Source organism: Tachypleus tridentatus, chromosome 2 (assembly GCF_004210375.1).
Source record: "Tachypleus tridentatus isolate NWPU-2018 chromosome 2, ASM421037v1, whole genome shotgun sequence".
NCBI classification, from domain to species: Eukaryota; Metazoa; Arthropoda; class Merostomata; order Xiphosura; family Limulidae; genus Tachypleus; species Tachypleus tridentatus.
In genome coordinates, this window is record NC_134826.1 from 63,382,762 (window position 1) to 63,397,949 (window position 15,188).

Consider the following 15,188-nt stretch of genomic DNA (forward strand, 5'->3'; position numbering starts at 1 on the left):
GTCCTGATTGAATTTACATTTTTATACATTCTGTGATATGTTTTTGATTTTATTTTGTTTACCACTTGTGAATAATCTATAGACATTTGGCTACTGTATGTGTGTATATATATACAAAAAATGAATGAAAAAAGCATAAGGAGAGAAATATATTTGAATATATGTTTGTTACTATTCATCTTATTTTAGTATTATATTATGTGCATGCATGGTTTGTTATATTATTTCTAATAAATTGTTTTGAATATTGAATATTCCCATTTTGCAACTTCTAATATAAATGACAACTGTCAAAAAGCATACACTTCATTAGTAGTCTTATCTTTCACCCAGTAAAATGACAATAAATACTGGCATCCAGTTAAAAAAAAATCTCCATAGAAACTTGGGAAAAATTGGTCATTCTTTTTTACTGGATGGACTCATTACATTGAAATTCAAACATTTTTGCCAACAATGCATTACAGTCAGTTTCTTTGATTAAAAACAAATGCAATGCAATTTTCTTTATTGAAATAATGCTTAGAAATGACAAAATATTATTGTAAATGGCTCACTGGACAATCATATTGCATACACATTCTGACCCAAGAGATTGGGTTGACTTCACAGTTTATATTTTTCCTTCATATCTTTAAGAAAATTAGCATTGTACTGCTTCAACAGGCATCTGCTAGTCTTAATATAGTCATAAAAAATAGTTTACAAAATTGCTACTGTAATTCCTTAAAAATTAAGTTATTTTTCTTAAACATAATAATAAAAATCACACCCACAAATTACTTATTTCCAGTTAGAGCAGGGGTCACCAAACTTTTTTCACAGAGGGCCACATGATCATTATGTTCAATACTCATAAGCTAGAACGAAAGCTCTCTGTAAAAGACTTAACACTTAAGTTTAGGATGCCACATTAGCCATGTGGGAGTAGCATGCAATACACACACATAATAAAAAACAAACAGAAATACAACCAATATTTTTATTTACCAAAAGGTTATCAAAGAAGGTGACATTACCAAAAACAATTGTCACATCACACATAGTGAGTACATACCTGAATTTCACTAAGCTGCAAAAAAGTTAGTGAGATTTATGAAATTGGCATTTGGCTTTCAAAATATCTTCAATGATTGGTTTTGAATTGCAGCATCCAATCATTAGAATTGCTTTCAAATGTTCATCAGTCAACCTTGATCAATGTACCTACTTCACATACTTCATTTTTGAAAATGCTTGTTCACAGACATAAGTTGTTCTGAACACTGATGCCATACCAGATGTGAACTGCTTCAGCTTTGGAAAATCATCTTCAGGTATGCAGCTGTAAAATTCAATAAGTTGCCCCTCTCTGTGTTTTGCTTTCAACAAGTCATTTCCTTGCAAATCGATGACCTCCAGCTGAAGTTCCACTGGCACGTTATCAATGACACAGTCAAAAGGATTCTGAAAAAGGAGAATGTCACTTTTGATTCTGTTGATATCTGAAAATCTTTCTAAAAAATGCTTATTTAGATCACCAATAATCTTTTTCTGAAACTCCAGGTTGACATCTTCTGTGATTCCAGCATCAAACTCATTGAAACACTGAAAATGAGAGAGGTTCCAAATGTGCTTCAAACAATGACAGCTTTCCCCGAAATCCTTTAATGATTCAATAGAGATCACAGACAAGGTTATTCTTCCCCTGAAGTTTCAAGTTCAATTCATTCATGTGGGATGTGAATGTCAACCAAAAATGACAACTTTGACAACCAGGTTGGATCTGACAGAAGTGAATCTGCTCTATATTTCTCGATAAGAAATATATCTATTTCTCTTCTCAGCTTATAAAAACGAGACAAGATTTTACTACAGCTGAGCCACCTCATCACCATGTGATAATGCAAGTCATAGAAATCTGAATCAATTTCTTCAAGAAAGGCCTTGAACTGGCAATGATTAAGCGCATGACCCCGAATGAAGTTCACTGCAGAAATGACTGGTTTCAGTACACAAGAAATATCTAAGTCTTTTCCACAGAGTGCTTGCTGATGTATTATGCAGTGTTTGAACAGAATGCTTGGGAGTTGAAGATCTTCCAACTGTTTCCTGATCAGCTCCACCAGACCCTTCTTTACTCCAGCCATGTTTTTCCTCCATCAACTGTTACACCTCTAAGCTGATTCCACTGATGGTTACAGTCTTGCAAAGTTTTATGCACTTCCATGAAAATGTCTTCTCCAGTTGTTCTTCCATGCATGCTGCAAACTGATGCCAACTCTTCCGTGATCTGAAAGTCCAAATTAACTCCACGACTGAAGACGAGAAGTTGTGACATACTCGAGTGATCAGTGCCAGAGGATTCCATAGGAAGTTTCTAGCTTTTTGGTGTATCTGTAATGTGATGTTCTCTCCAAGTTATTCTGCTCTCAGTACAACTGAAGTTGCTGAAAGGCTGATACTTTTGAAGAAATTGGCTTTTTCAGGACACAGCTCATTTGCTGCTTCCATCATACACTCTTTGATGAAGTTGCCGTTAGTAAAAGGTTTTCCTTGCTCTGCCATTCTATGCACTATTTTGTAACTTGTATGAGTGACAGATTCATTTTCAGCAAACTTTCTTGTGAAGAGATTTTTTTGAGATTCAAAAACACGTTTCATGAATTCAAATTTCTCAGAATGGAACTTTCCTGAAAATTTCAAATATGTTGATAGATGTTTTGTTTCATAGTGACGCCAAAGATTGTACTCTTTCAAAACAGCAACACTTTAGGTGCATATCACATAAGTAGCTTTCTGGTTTTTTGTTTCCACAAAGAAGTACTTTTCTCCCCATTCTTCATTGAAAGCACACACTCAGAGTCCACTTTTCTTCTTTTAAAAGCAGCCATAATGATGGATGAAAAAAAACAACAGGATCTTAAAATGAAAAACACAGAATGCTCTGAGAAAAGTATTGTACTGGTCCAAGAACGCACAAACAAAATATATTGAAACCTATATTTGCCACGATACTTACCTAAGAACAAGTTACTAAGAGAAATGCGCTTGCTGAAGCAGTAACCCTAGGCCACTGAATTTACAAGATGAGGGTTAATTTTGTACTTGTTTTGAAATCATAATACTTTCATAGACATGTGCCTCTATATGAATAAACAGGCAGCAAGGATGAAAGAAGAATTTTCCTATTGGCTAAAAATACACGTGACAGCTTTGTTTCTTTTTATCATAACGTCTTGTGTTTGCCAGCTTAAAGCAACTATTGGTGTGATTTATTTTGTTATGACAGTCAGACATTTGATGAAATGTCACTTTTTATTTCCAAGCGGCTAGCTGCTGGCGGGCCAGACAAAATGACCTTGAGGGCCATAGGTTGGTGACCCCTGAGTTAGAGTAATTATTCCTTTTATATTGTATTTCATTTGAACATCTTGTTTAGCATGTAACATTCATAAAACTACACTTAGTTAGAATAATTACCAACATACACCATGAGAGAGCAATCACATTACTAGAACCATCTGTTTAGTTTCATAGATTTTGTGAGACAAAAAAATAGTGAAGTGTCTAGCTGAAAGAGGTAAGAGCTTTTTACTATAGTTTTTATAACACTGCCAGAAAGCAAGATTTACAGTTGTTAGGAACATTTGATATAACCTACAGACAAGGATCATTTGGCTCTTTAAAGCCATCTTTACATGCCCACCCTTTACTTGTCTGGAAATTATCAAATCCCCTCTTAAGTTCATGTAAAATATTAACTCTATTACTATGAATGGTAGCTGATTCTTCAGGTTTCTCATCATTAGAAATACAGAACTGTCTTGATTAGAACCTAAGTTTTTTTTTCCAAATATATTTGAATATAGCACAAAGAAATAGAAACCTTTAATCAATTTCCTGGGTAAATCTCATTGAACTTGAAGAATATCATGTCTTGCCTCCATTGAAACCCAATTTTCCTTGTTGAAATAACTCGTGGAATGACAAAATATTATTGTAAATGGCCTACTGGACAATCATGTTGCATATATGTTCTGATCCAAGAGATTGGGTTGATAGCACGTTTTATATTTATTCATCACTATTTTAGGAGAATTACCACTGAATTATTTCAACAAGTATCTGCTAGTTTTAAACTATTTTAAAGGTATTACAACACAATATCTTTATATGTATGATGAAGAGGCCTTTATTTAGTCAATTCCCTTGATAATCATATGAAATTGAAAATGTCTTTTCTCCAAGAGAAAAATAAGTTCATTGGCATTAGTTTGTTGCTATAACATAACTTTTCTATCCTGAAAATCATCATATTATCTATCCCTGAGGTATTCTCTGTAAATTACTATAAATATTCATGAATTGTGACTTTCTTGAAAAGTTTTTAATGATCAATCAAAAAAAAAGTATTAATACTGTTTTAGCATCAGATGTTGGATGTTACTTGTTGTTGTAATCACTAGACTACATTGTTTTCAGTTAACTTGCACATGTTTTGTAATTTATACAAATTTTGCTTAGTTACAAAGAAATGAATTGTTCTTTTGAATGTACATTACATACATGTTACTATAGCAAAAAAGAATTTACTAAAAATACCATTTAATTTTTGTTTCATATTAGAGTTCTAAGAACACTGAAAATGTTACCAAAGAAATCAAGGATAATCTAAAAACTCCTGAAAAAAGGTAAAAACAAAATAGACCCTGCAACATTTTTCAATTTGAAAAATTTTAAAATTAAGAAAGTTATTCTTTAAGAGTACAGTATTTACATTTTTATAAAAAATATATATTTTATGTGAGTAATCAAAGTTTTGAATTACATTGATAGCCAGTAATATGAGATGCTATGGTATTTATATATATTTAATCCTATGACTTTGACAGTGGCTGTTGTCATAAACATTTTAGTGTTAAATTAATTTTTACTGTTAATAAGTGTTTTAATTACCTCTTATTGTTTTGAGATATATACTTAGTCTTAAACAATGAATCTGAGATTAATTGAGGTAAGGGTATTTTTTATGATATAATTGTGTGCTATGTTTTTTTACACTTGTGTACATTCTATAATATATTTAGTTTTCATGTTAAACATGTTAGCTCCAATTGGGATAATGAAGTTTATAGTAACTGTTTGTGTAATCGAGCTAAAAGTACTATAAAATTAAGAACATCTGTGTGAAAATCAGTATTGAACTTTGCAGTAGTGGCTAAACACTTAATGTTAAGAGTCATAGCCTTTTAACCCATTCCACCCCCACCCCCCCCAAAAAAAAAAAAAAAGGTTCATGAAGTATCTTGCACCTGGTAAAATTTGAAAAGACAGATTACATCTTGAAAACATACAAAAACTGCTCATAAGTGTAGTTGCAGTAAATCTTGGAAAGTAAAACAACCAAATGTAATGCATATGAAAAAGAAATATAAAGCTTTCTTAAATCTGCAATAGCTTATTAACACTATAAACCTGAAACTACTTAGTAATTAAACAATGACTTAAAATTATGAAGTAACTGAAGATGACAAAAATTGTGCCATTCTTATCAATGGTATTATAGTTTTAGGTCGTTACCAAAGAACTTGACAAGGTATTCTGTAACCATGGAAAGTACAACAGTGAGACTTGAATTTGCCATTTACACTGATAATTTGGTATAAAATGTTGCATGCTGCTTTCTAAACCAAAATATGTGTTTATTGAAGTAGAAATATTGAAAACAGTAAATATGTCACAAACAAATAAAATTATCAGACAGATTGAGAACTTTTTATTTTGAAAGTCTTGGCACGTAAAAGATACTGGTCATTTCCATGTACATGTAAACTATCGAACATTTTCCATAAATTAATGTTATTGTTAAAAAAAGTTCTAAGAAAATTTAAAGTTTTTTCTTCTGTTCTACATTTCATAGAATAATGTAGTACAATGTTGACTACATGAAACAGCAGTTGTTTATGTAACTGAAGTTACTTGTGTTTATCCAAAACATTCACAATTAAGGCAAGGATGAGACTCTCAAATAACAAGTGTTTTTTTAAAAAAAAACTAAATCAGTAGAAAAATTACTTTCTTTACAGAAATAGTAGTAACTTAATTTTGATGTTAATTTTAAATAAAATTTACAGCATAATGTCCAGATTTTGAGAGAGAGAAAAATAAAATGAAAGGATAATGAGTGTGGTTGAAAGGCAACCCTTTAAAAGTATTTTGAACAGTTTGTTCAAGCTTATACAGAAGTATGCATCACTTTTGTTACTGTGCACATGTAAAGACTTGGAAACAAGTGTGCCTTGTACACTTGGTACATTGAATGTGTGAGAAGAGGGTTAGTGGCAGGTATTGGTTTCCAAAGATTCTAGAGCCAATATTCACTGGATATTCAAACAAAACAAGAAAATAATAATTACTCTTAAAACTTGTTGCTGCTTGATTATAATGAGTTCTGTTTTCTTAGGAAGATAGCATACTGTTAATTACTACCTACAAGAATTATAAGTGTATTATAAGAGTTAAATTAGCATCTTTTTAAACATACAGTTCCCATTATTCATTAAACTGAGGCAGCAGGTGCTTGAACCTTTTTGTGTCTTGAGGGGTGGCTGACATTAATTATGGAGGAGAAAGGAAAAATTTAATGAAATACCAAGCAAAGGACAGTACTTTGGATATTACTTTAACAATTTTTTTCTCTGCTAAATTGTTTCTTGCTCTCAATGCTGGTAGAACATTGTTTGCTTAACCCGAGGATGCATGGGTAAAATAAATATACACGTGCATAGTAAAAGGTTCAACAGACCCTTTGTTATACATGGGAAATGACAAGCAAAAAATAGCTTATTTGTAATAAACAGTATATGTTATGTAATGTAAACAAATCACAAAAGTATAAGATGTTTGTTTGAACATACAATAGTGTGGTTTGACCACTCTCTTTTATGCTGCTCTCTACTTTGTAAATGAAGTATTAAATGCAGGGCGTTTAATTTTCTAGAATTGAGCATGACTACGTATTGTTTAGAAAATAGCTAATGGATCCAATCAGAAAACAAGACTTTGATAACTACAGAAATATATAATTGGGAAAAAAAAAACATGGTGATTGTGACCAGGTTCAATGTTTATTAAACATTATTTTGTTATTTTATGGGCTTAAAATAAAAAGTTACTACAACCAGGGTTAAACAGAAACATTTTATTAAATATAACAAGAAGAATTGGAAAAAGAACTAGAAAATAAATTGTATCATTTACAGCTACTAATCAGTAAACCCATTCCTGGTCAGGACAAATTATAAATGTTAATAAACAGTGCAACATACATTTCAATGTGTTTAGTTTCAATAATAATCAAAATAATTGAGAAAAGAAATCAGAAGAATATAAAAAGCTAATTCACCAGGGGAAGCTTGTATCAGTTTTGGGATATGCACACACATACTCAGAATCAGAGTATTCTGGAGAGAAGTTGAATTACCAGTTTAATGTAATTTAAAATTTATGGTTGGACCAAATGATAGAAGGAAAATAAATAAATGGTAAACAAAATGAAAGTGGAACTCACTGTCTCAGAATGGGGTCTAAGAAACCTCTCCTGTGCAACTGAGTTATAATGTATGATTATTTGGTAGTATTTAACAACATTAAAAACATTCCTCCTTTGATATATGTGAAACCAAAACAGTCCTTGTTGGAAACCCAATTATATTATCTGCAACAGCAACATTGTAATAATGTTGTTTAAACTATTAGTTTATTGTAATATTCTAAATTTTCATGATCTAAGTATTTTAAATTTAGAACAATTTTTGTCTTTTTTTCATCTTATAGATGTTTAGATTTATGCATTCAGAATTAATAGCTTTTTTATAATTGTTGTCAGGACACATGGATTACTGTTACTTCGGAAATTTCTTGGACAATGTTCATCAGAAGTTTTTATGGAAAACAGCCTGTCTTGGGCTCACTCTCTGTCCCTTATTTTGAAGGTAATCATATTCATTCCATTATAATTCCTTTTATGTATTCAGAAAATATAATTCTCCTATATTTACAATTTGCATATATTTACAATCGTTAATGAAAAATATGGGTGTTTAAGAATATCAAACCTGTAACTAGAAATGTGTGATTATGTTGGTTAGTGTTCCATAAACCAGTCACTTAATTGAAATGAATTAATTGATTAACGTCACAAAAATAAACAGCTAATAGAAATTACAATTAAATTAATTGTCACAAAAGTAACCAAAATAACATATTTTTTGTTGTTGTTATTATTTTGAATATCCAAGTAATCAGAATATTTACTGTTACATTTCTCTGTTGTTAAACTTCATGATTTGAGTCTTGGGTTTGTTTGTTGTTGCTAATCTTGAACTGTAGACTAGAGGAAAGACTACCGGCCAATAGCACCCACTGCCAAATTTCTGGCTATTCAAGTAGTAAATAAAGTGTAAATTTACTTTTGTTGTTGTTTTGTTTTGTACACAGATTTACGTTTATAATTTCATGATTGTATATTTTTATGTTGTATGTGGAAGGTTCCAAGATGTCCTAATTTCCCCCCCCTCACAATTCATTTTGTTTTTATAGGAATTAATAACTTTTTTGATGTTCTTTTAGCAGGTGCAAATTTGTAGGAGGAGTTCAAGAGAGTTGAAACCCCCATTGCACTTATTTTATTTCAGAAAGTAATAATTGTATTGTTTAATGTGGTATAAGCAGGCACAGAACTTAGAGTCTAAAGCCCTCCATATCTCCCTCTTTGGAAATTGATAAGAAAGTAGTCTTGCAGTGTCAAAAAGCTATATCAGATACTGATGATTTTATTTGATTGTTATATTAATTACCATAAAAGCTTTCATTTTTTTTCTGAAGTCAAGGTTATGGCCTCAACCAGAATTGATTATTTTAAAATAAATACAACAATATGAACAGCAGTTAAAAATTTCATTGATAAATGTTTACATTTTGACCTTTTCCAGATACAACAATGTGTGTATGCTCTAGTCTTCAGAGATTTGTGTTCATTGAAACTAGTACAGTACAAATGAGATTGATTATTGCTCAATATAACTACCTTGCCGATCACTTTTTGGTTTAAAATGGTGTTTTTTTTTGCCTTTTAGTAGATGGACTATAGTTTTATTGAGTTACAGTGTTTGTATTGTAGATGTACTATAGTTTTATTGAGTTACAGTGTTTGTATTTTTTTTTTCTTATTATGTTCAACAAATAAAACTGTCATCAAATCACAGATAAATTTTACTGTTTAGTGTGGTATGCAGTTGCAAAATGTGTTTATGACTGTCCATATTGAATATCATTTTTATGTTTATCCTAGTGAAACATGTATAAATAATTACCTGGCTGCTTGATTATTTGTAATTTTTATGTGTTTTAAATAAAAACATTATTATTCTATCATGAGACTTTTAAATGTTTCCATCACGTAATTCTAAATTTATTTGATTGACAGAAAGTCAGTGTGAGATTACTTCATACTTGAAAAACAAACAATGCTTCTATGGGTTGTAGGTAGCATGGTATATTAATTAATTAATCAAATGTAATTGATTAATGAGCCTATTGATTAATCAATTAGCAACTACCACTAACTGCCCAGGTAATGTCTTAGATAATTAACGTTTAGAACTAGCAGTAGTAACAACAAACTGTTTATATTTAATAAACTCTGATTAAGCTTAGGTAATGCTTTATATTCACTGTGATAAGTGTTTATTAGTCTATCTTAGATAATTGTCTAACTACAGTAACAACAATTTGTTTGTATTTAGTACACTAATTAAGCATAGGTAATGATTTGTTTTCAATATAACTGTTTATTAGTCTGCTTTAGATTATTCTCTTGTAGGCCTAACAGCAGTAACAACAATGTTTGTATTTAGTACAGTTTGATTAAGCTGAGGCAATACATGTACTCACTGCTATTAGTGACTTGAGTGTATCACACACATCACTTTCAATTTGATAATTTAGGTAAAACCAAGTAATCACAATCCCCAGATATAATTATCTAAATATCTCATTTTACAAATTTTCTGTATGGATTTTTTTATCCCCTGGCAGTCATGTTAGGTCTGAAAAAGGACTTTCAGTGAAAACAGTTCCTGATTTTTTACACATAATTCTGGTTATGCAGTTCTTGCTTCTTTTAGTGTTGTATAAGTTTTTGAAATAAACTGTTGCTCTAAAGCAGGGGGGTCGCAAAGCCTTGGCAGGGGAGTCGCGTAGCCTTGTTAGAAGTAGCTTGGGAAAACATTAATTTTTATTTCATCAATTACATTTTCATGTCGCGAGTGCCAAAAGGTTGGGAACCCCTGCTCTAAAGAATAACTGTATATATATATTCTATTATTTGAGTAATAACGTTGTATATACAAAAACAATTTTAAGACATCCAAAACAATTTTTGTTGTTATTTCAACATATTTTACAAAAAGTAATTGTATTTGTTGTTTTTAATCTGTGTATAGAATAACTGCATAGAACCCAAGCATCTAGCATGTTCTATACTGTCAAGATTGTTAGAACATTTGTCTTCATTTCCTGAGCTTTGGCGGGAAGCAGCAGGAAGAATTATACCATCTCTTGTGGAAACACTAACCCATACACCATCACCAGAAGAGGTAATGTATTAATAAGTACTTCAATGAAACAAAATATATGCAGTAAAACCTGTCTAAGACGGAATCACACGGGACCAAGTAAAATTTCTGGCTTAGACTGTGAACATGCATTTCTTTAATTATATATAATTTTTGAGAGGAACATTATACTTGCTTGACTCAAGGGAAGTAAGACGTTTGTGAATAAAGTTATACTTTTTATGCTATATTTATTAGAATAAAAACAAAAATAGATACCCAAGTACACAAAATCTTAATCAAATTTATTTGAAGAAAGTGTCCAATGTCAATTTTTTTTTTTAATGGACTTTCTCATACTGTTAAAAGAGAACTCTAATATTATGACTTTTTCATAAAGTTCATTTCCCCCTTCACTTTTGCAGACAGTTTGATAATGTTAATACAAGTTAACACTTGTGATGAAGTAGGAATTTCTATTTCTCCACTATCTTTTCCATTTTGTTCATCTGAATCTTGTGATTCTATTATAGATTTTAAATCCGTTTCTATTAAAACATTCTTGTCAATATTCACAAAACTTTCCACATTCACAGAATCATCATAGCAAACAACTTTTAGAAAAAAATTGGGGTATTAAGTAAATTTTCCCTAAATTTTAAAATTTAGGTAGGAATTTATTTTTTTGTGAGAAATATTTAAAGAGTAGAATTTTGCATTTAAAAGACAAATATATTTCTACAAATCATTAATATAATTTAACTGCAAAATAATGATGGCAGAAGAAAGAACAGAATATATTTTACCAATACTTACTGTAACAAAATGTCCAAGAGTTTATTAATATTTAAATAAATTACTAATTAAACAATAATTTATTAATATTTAAAGATATTGATTCTTAATCAAAAACATTTTTTCCACTTTAATCAGGTTCTAATCCTATTTATTGATAGATGAAGTAGGTGAAAGATAGTTTTCCATCTGTGTTTTGCAAGTTCCTCCATATAGAGGGTCTTTTATAAGAGAAATCTCAAGATAATACTGCAAAATTTTGATATTTCTGGCTTGTACAGGTTTCCACCCTATGCAGTTTCTGGCTTAGATTTTACTGTATACGTAACACTTTACTATAAAAATATTTTTACATTTACTGAAGACCAGAAAAGAAAACTTGCTTAGTAGAGCATGATAAAAAACAATCAATGGTTAAAAATGTTAATGCACTTAGTTTCTGTATACAAGACAATACAAGAACTTCTATCAAGTGTAAAAAATACAATATTTTCTTAAGTATGTTTAATTTATCATGTATAGTAAATTTCATAATTTTAAGGTTCATAATTGTACCCTGAAATTCCTGTTGTAAAAAATGCTTTTTTTTAATGTTTAACTCCTTAAATGACAGTGTCTCCAATATATTTTCTATCAGCTATACCCTTAATATATCATTTTAATTCATTTCTTTAATTTCTGGGATTTTTTAACCCATTAATATTTGCAGAAGAAGTAACAAATACTCCTAAGATCAGCTAATTGACTGTCAAAAATGTGGTCTTGTGAACTGTAGGGACCTCTAACATTCTGTGGCCATGTCATATGTTACGTGTTATCCTCTGTATAGCTAGGTTAATTAGTACTAGCAGAAACACCTCCTTACAGACAGCTATTTGTGATAGTAATTACTAATCACAGTATTCATACCTCACTGAGAAAATTTAAAAAAATGATTTTTTTTTTTAGAAAGTGATTTTTGTTTCTTTGTGGAAAGTACTGCAGGAGAAGAGTGATTGGATTGTGCCCTTTAATCATGTGCTACTCATTGCACCAAAATGATTCAATGTATAGAAATCAAACCTTTCACAGAATTTACTGATATAAACTGTAATGTTTTTATATATTAAAAGTGCTACCTTTATTGAAGAAATAATTTTTTTAAAAACTCCAGTTTTCCAGTACTACATTAAAAATTACATCAGTGAATATAAACTCTCACATGCAGCTGTAGTAAAAGTTGTGTTATTTTTATGAAAAGAGTTCTTTTCTTTAAAACTATGTTCTGTGATAAAGAAGTGGTTGTTACACATACTACAGTTATTTTTATAATTATCTGAATTTTGAAAACCCAAAGTGTGAAATTTTTATTGATTTTCGTTTGTTGTGCCATTTACTAAATGGTGCCATAGTTTTGGTTACATGCACAGATATTGGCATACATGCTGTATTGTTTAAGTAAATATTATACTTGTACTTCATTTAGTATTTTGGTGTAATTATGTGAGGGAAATTACCTTATTCTAACACCATATATGTATGGTTTTTATTCTAACCATTGTTTATATGTTTACAAACTGTAGATGCTAGATGACTTGACAATGTGCTTATCTCATTGTATGCTGATATTTCCTGGTCCATGTGGTCAGTTTAAGGTGAGTTTATGAACATTCAGTATATTTCACTCTTGTTGCATGTTGTCACCACTATCTTGGTACTGTACATGCTTATTTATTTTTTGATAAACAGAATTCCTCTTATTTTAATTATTTCAACTATTCTTTTATAGTAACTATTCTGTTGAATGTAATGATGTGAATCTATGGGCATTTTTATTCCAGATTTTAGTCTCCATTTTTGCTGTTGTTGGCATTTTGTGTTATGTAAGGAATGTTTAATAAGAAAGTAAAATATATGCACATCCTTAGTTGTTGTATGACATTATTATTTTTAACATTATTTTACTGAATGCATTTACAAGTTATATAAAAAAAGTCTGTAAGGGGAGAAAAACTCAATTTCTATATGTTTTGATTTTCTCCCAGTGGTTCAGCAACAAATCTGAAAGTTTGAAAGGGGTGATAAGAAAATTATCGTATCAGTTTTGTTTACTTTTTAGTAGGCTTTTGAATCTTTCTCATTTTCTTTTACTATTCAATTGTAAGATGAGCTCTAATCCTGTATTAGTTATACACTTGGTATTTGCTTTTTTCCCTTCATGGTAACACATGATGGTAGAAGTAGGGCTATTCAGCAATGATTTCACTTTTTGTTTTGATAATTTATAATTCTGACTTATAATTATCAGTTGTCACACTTCAGTACATAATGACACTTATTTTAAAATTCTTTGTACATCTGAAGGTTTTCTGGTTTCTATGTATTACTTCTTTGATAACTTTCATTATGATTGCCTTCATTTACTTTTGATTTTTCTTTCAGAATCGTATTGAGCTGTTTCTGTTGGCTCATGTTGACAAATGGAAGTTCAGATCACCTGAAGTAAGTTAATGGACTGTGTGGGATAATCTAACATTGATTAACGTTGACCAACACACACATTTTGTTTGTGCATGTTGAGTCATTTAACCTATGTAATATAAAGAACAGGTATTTTCTTCTGTGCTTCTTCTAGATAGTCAAATTAAATATTTTATGTATCATCCACTTTACAAAGACTCACATTAGCATAACATGAATGTATTTTTTGTAATCTGCTTAATGTAAGTAATGCTAGGCAGTTCTAAACAGCATTCAACATAAACTGGTAGGAATTGTGTGGGTGTGCAATATTAGCTATATTTAGTAACCAAATTATATCTATAAAATGGTAGTTTCAAGCTATATCAACCCTGAGCATTCAATCCAAAACAGTAAGGATTGATATCCTATATCCTGAATTATCAGATGCTAGTTTTATCCTAGAGTTATTATTGGGATTGCTAAACCCAAGGCCTCTGCAAATTCCAGTTACCATTCCAACTAAGAATTTCATTGTGATACCTAGTATTTTTTCTATTTTATTTCTGCTTTGATAAATAGAACTTGATTCGAGAACAGCTCTGGACTATTAGAAGTCCGGAACTAATTTCATGTTCTTTGAGCCTAAATTGAACTTTGTTTCTAAGATTTGATGGTAGAGCCAGCCTTTATTCGAAGAATGACGTTCTGCAGTTGTGCAACATATTACTAATTTTACTTCATTTTGTTTTTCTTTTTTCTCTTCTCTCAATTCAACCAATCAGTACTTGTGTTTAAACTCAGACAAGACCAAAGGCACATAGTTCAAACAATACTTTCAAGTGGTTATTGACATCATGTAATTGTTAGCATGCACTTGTTGCTCTGAAAGTAAATAAATATACATAGCCTCCATTACCCAGTACAAACAGTATTGAATTTAGATTAGGCACACCTGACTCCTACGCCTGACAGTATTTGTCAAGGCTTAGCTTAACCCTTTCGCTATGTGTTTGGTCAATTTAGCCAAATTCATAACCCCAGAAATAACCATCATAGCTTCAATATTACAAATTTTATCATGTTCTGTGTATCTTCTCAAAACTTGACAAGCTTTCAATAAGCATAACAAGTCATCTTTTTTTTAACACAAAAAATAATTTTTAATTAATTAAATTTTTAATTTTTTTTACTAAAAAATTTGATTATGTAAAGTTGGTATTGACTAATCCAAGTGCAAAGTTATTTTTATGTTTAGATTAAAAATTCTTTTCTTTGTCTCATTATTATTAAATTTTATTTGCATAATCTGTAAAACTTTCTAAACAAATATCAAACATTTTTTATCAGTAAAAT

General features: G+C 30.4%; 1 protein-coding gene across 2 annotated transcripts in view; it reads left to right on the forward strand.

Moving 5' to 3' along the window:
- The window catches only part of LOC143243987 (uncharacterized), a 48,408-nt gene that overhangs the window by 1,731 nt on the left and 31,489 nt on the right, over nt 1–15,188 (forward strand). The window contains exons 2-6 of one of the 2 annotated variants that reach the window (XM_076487895.1): nt 4,609–4,673; nt 7,871–7,976; nt 10,488–10,640; nt 12,956–13,027; nt 13,815–13,874. In XM_076487895.1, coding sequence (XP_076344010.1) covers nt 4,609–4,673; nt 7,871–7,976; nt 10,488–10,640; nt 12,956–13,027; nt 13,815–13,874 — 456 coding nt within the window. The remainder of the gene's footprint in view (nt 1–4,608; nt 4,674–7,870; nt 7,977–10,487; nt 10,641–12,955; nt 13,028–13,814; nt 13,875–15,188) is intronic. The other variant, XM_076487896.1, reaches the window with a different exon arrangement.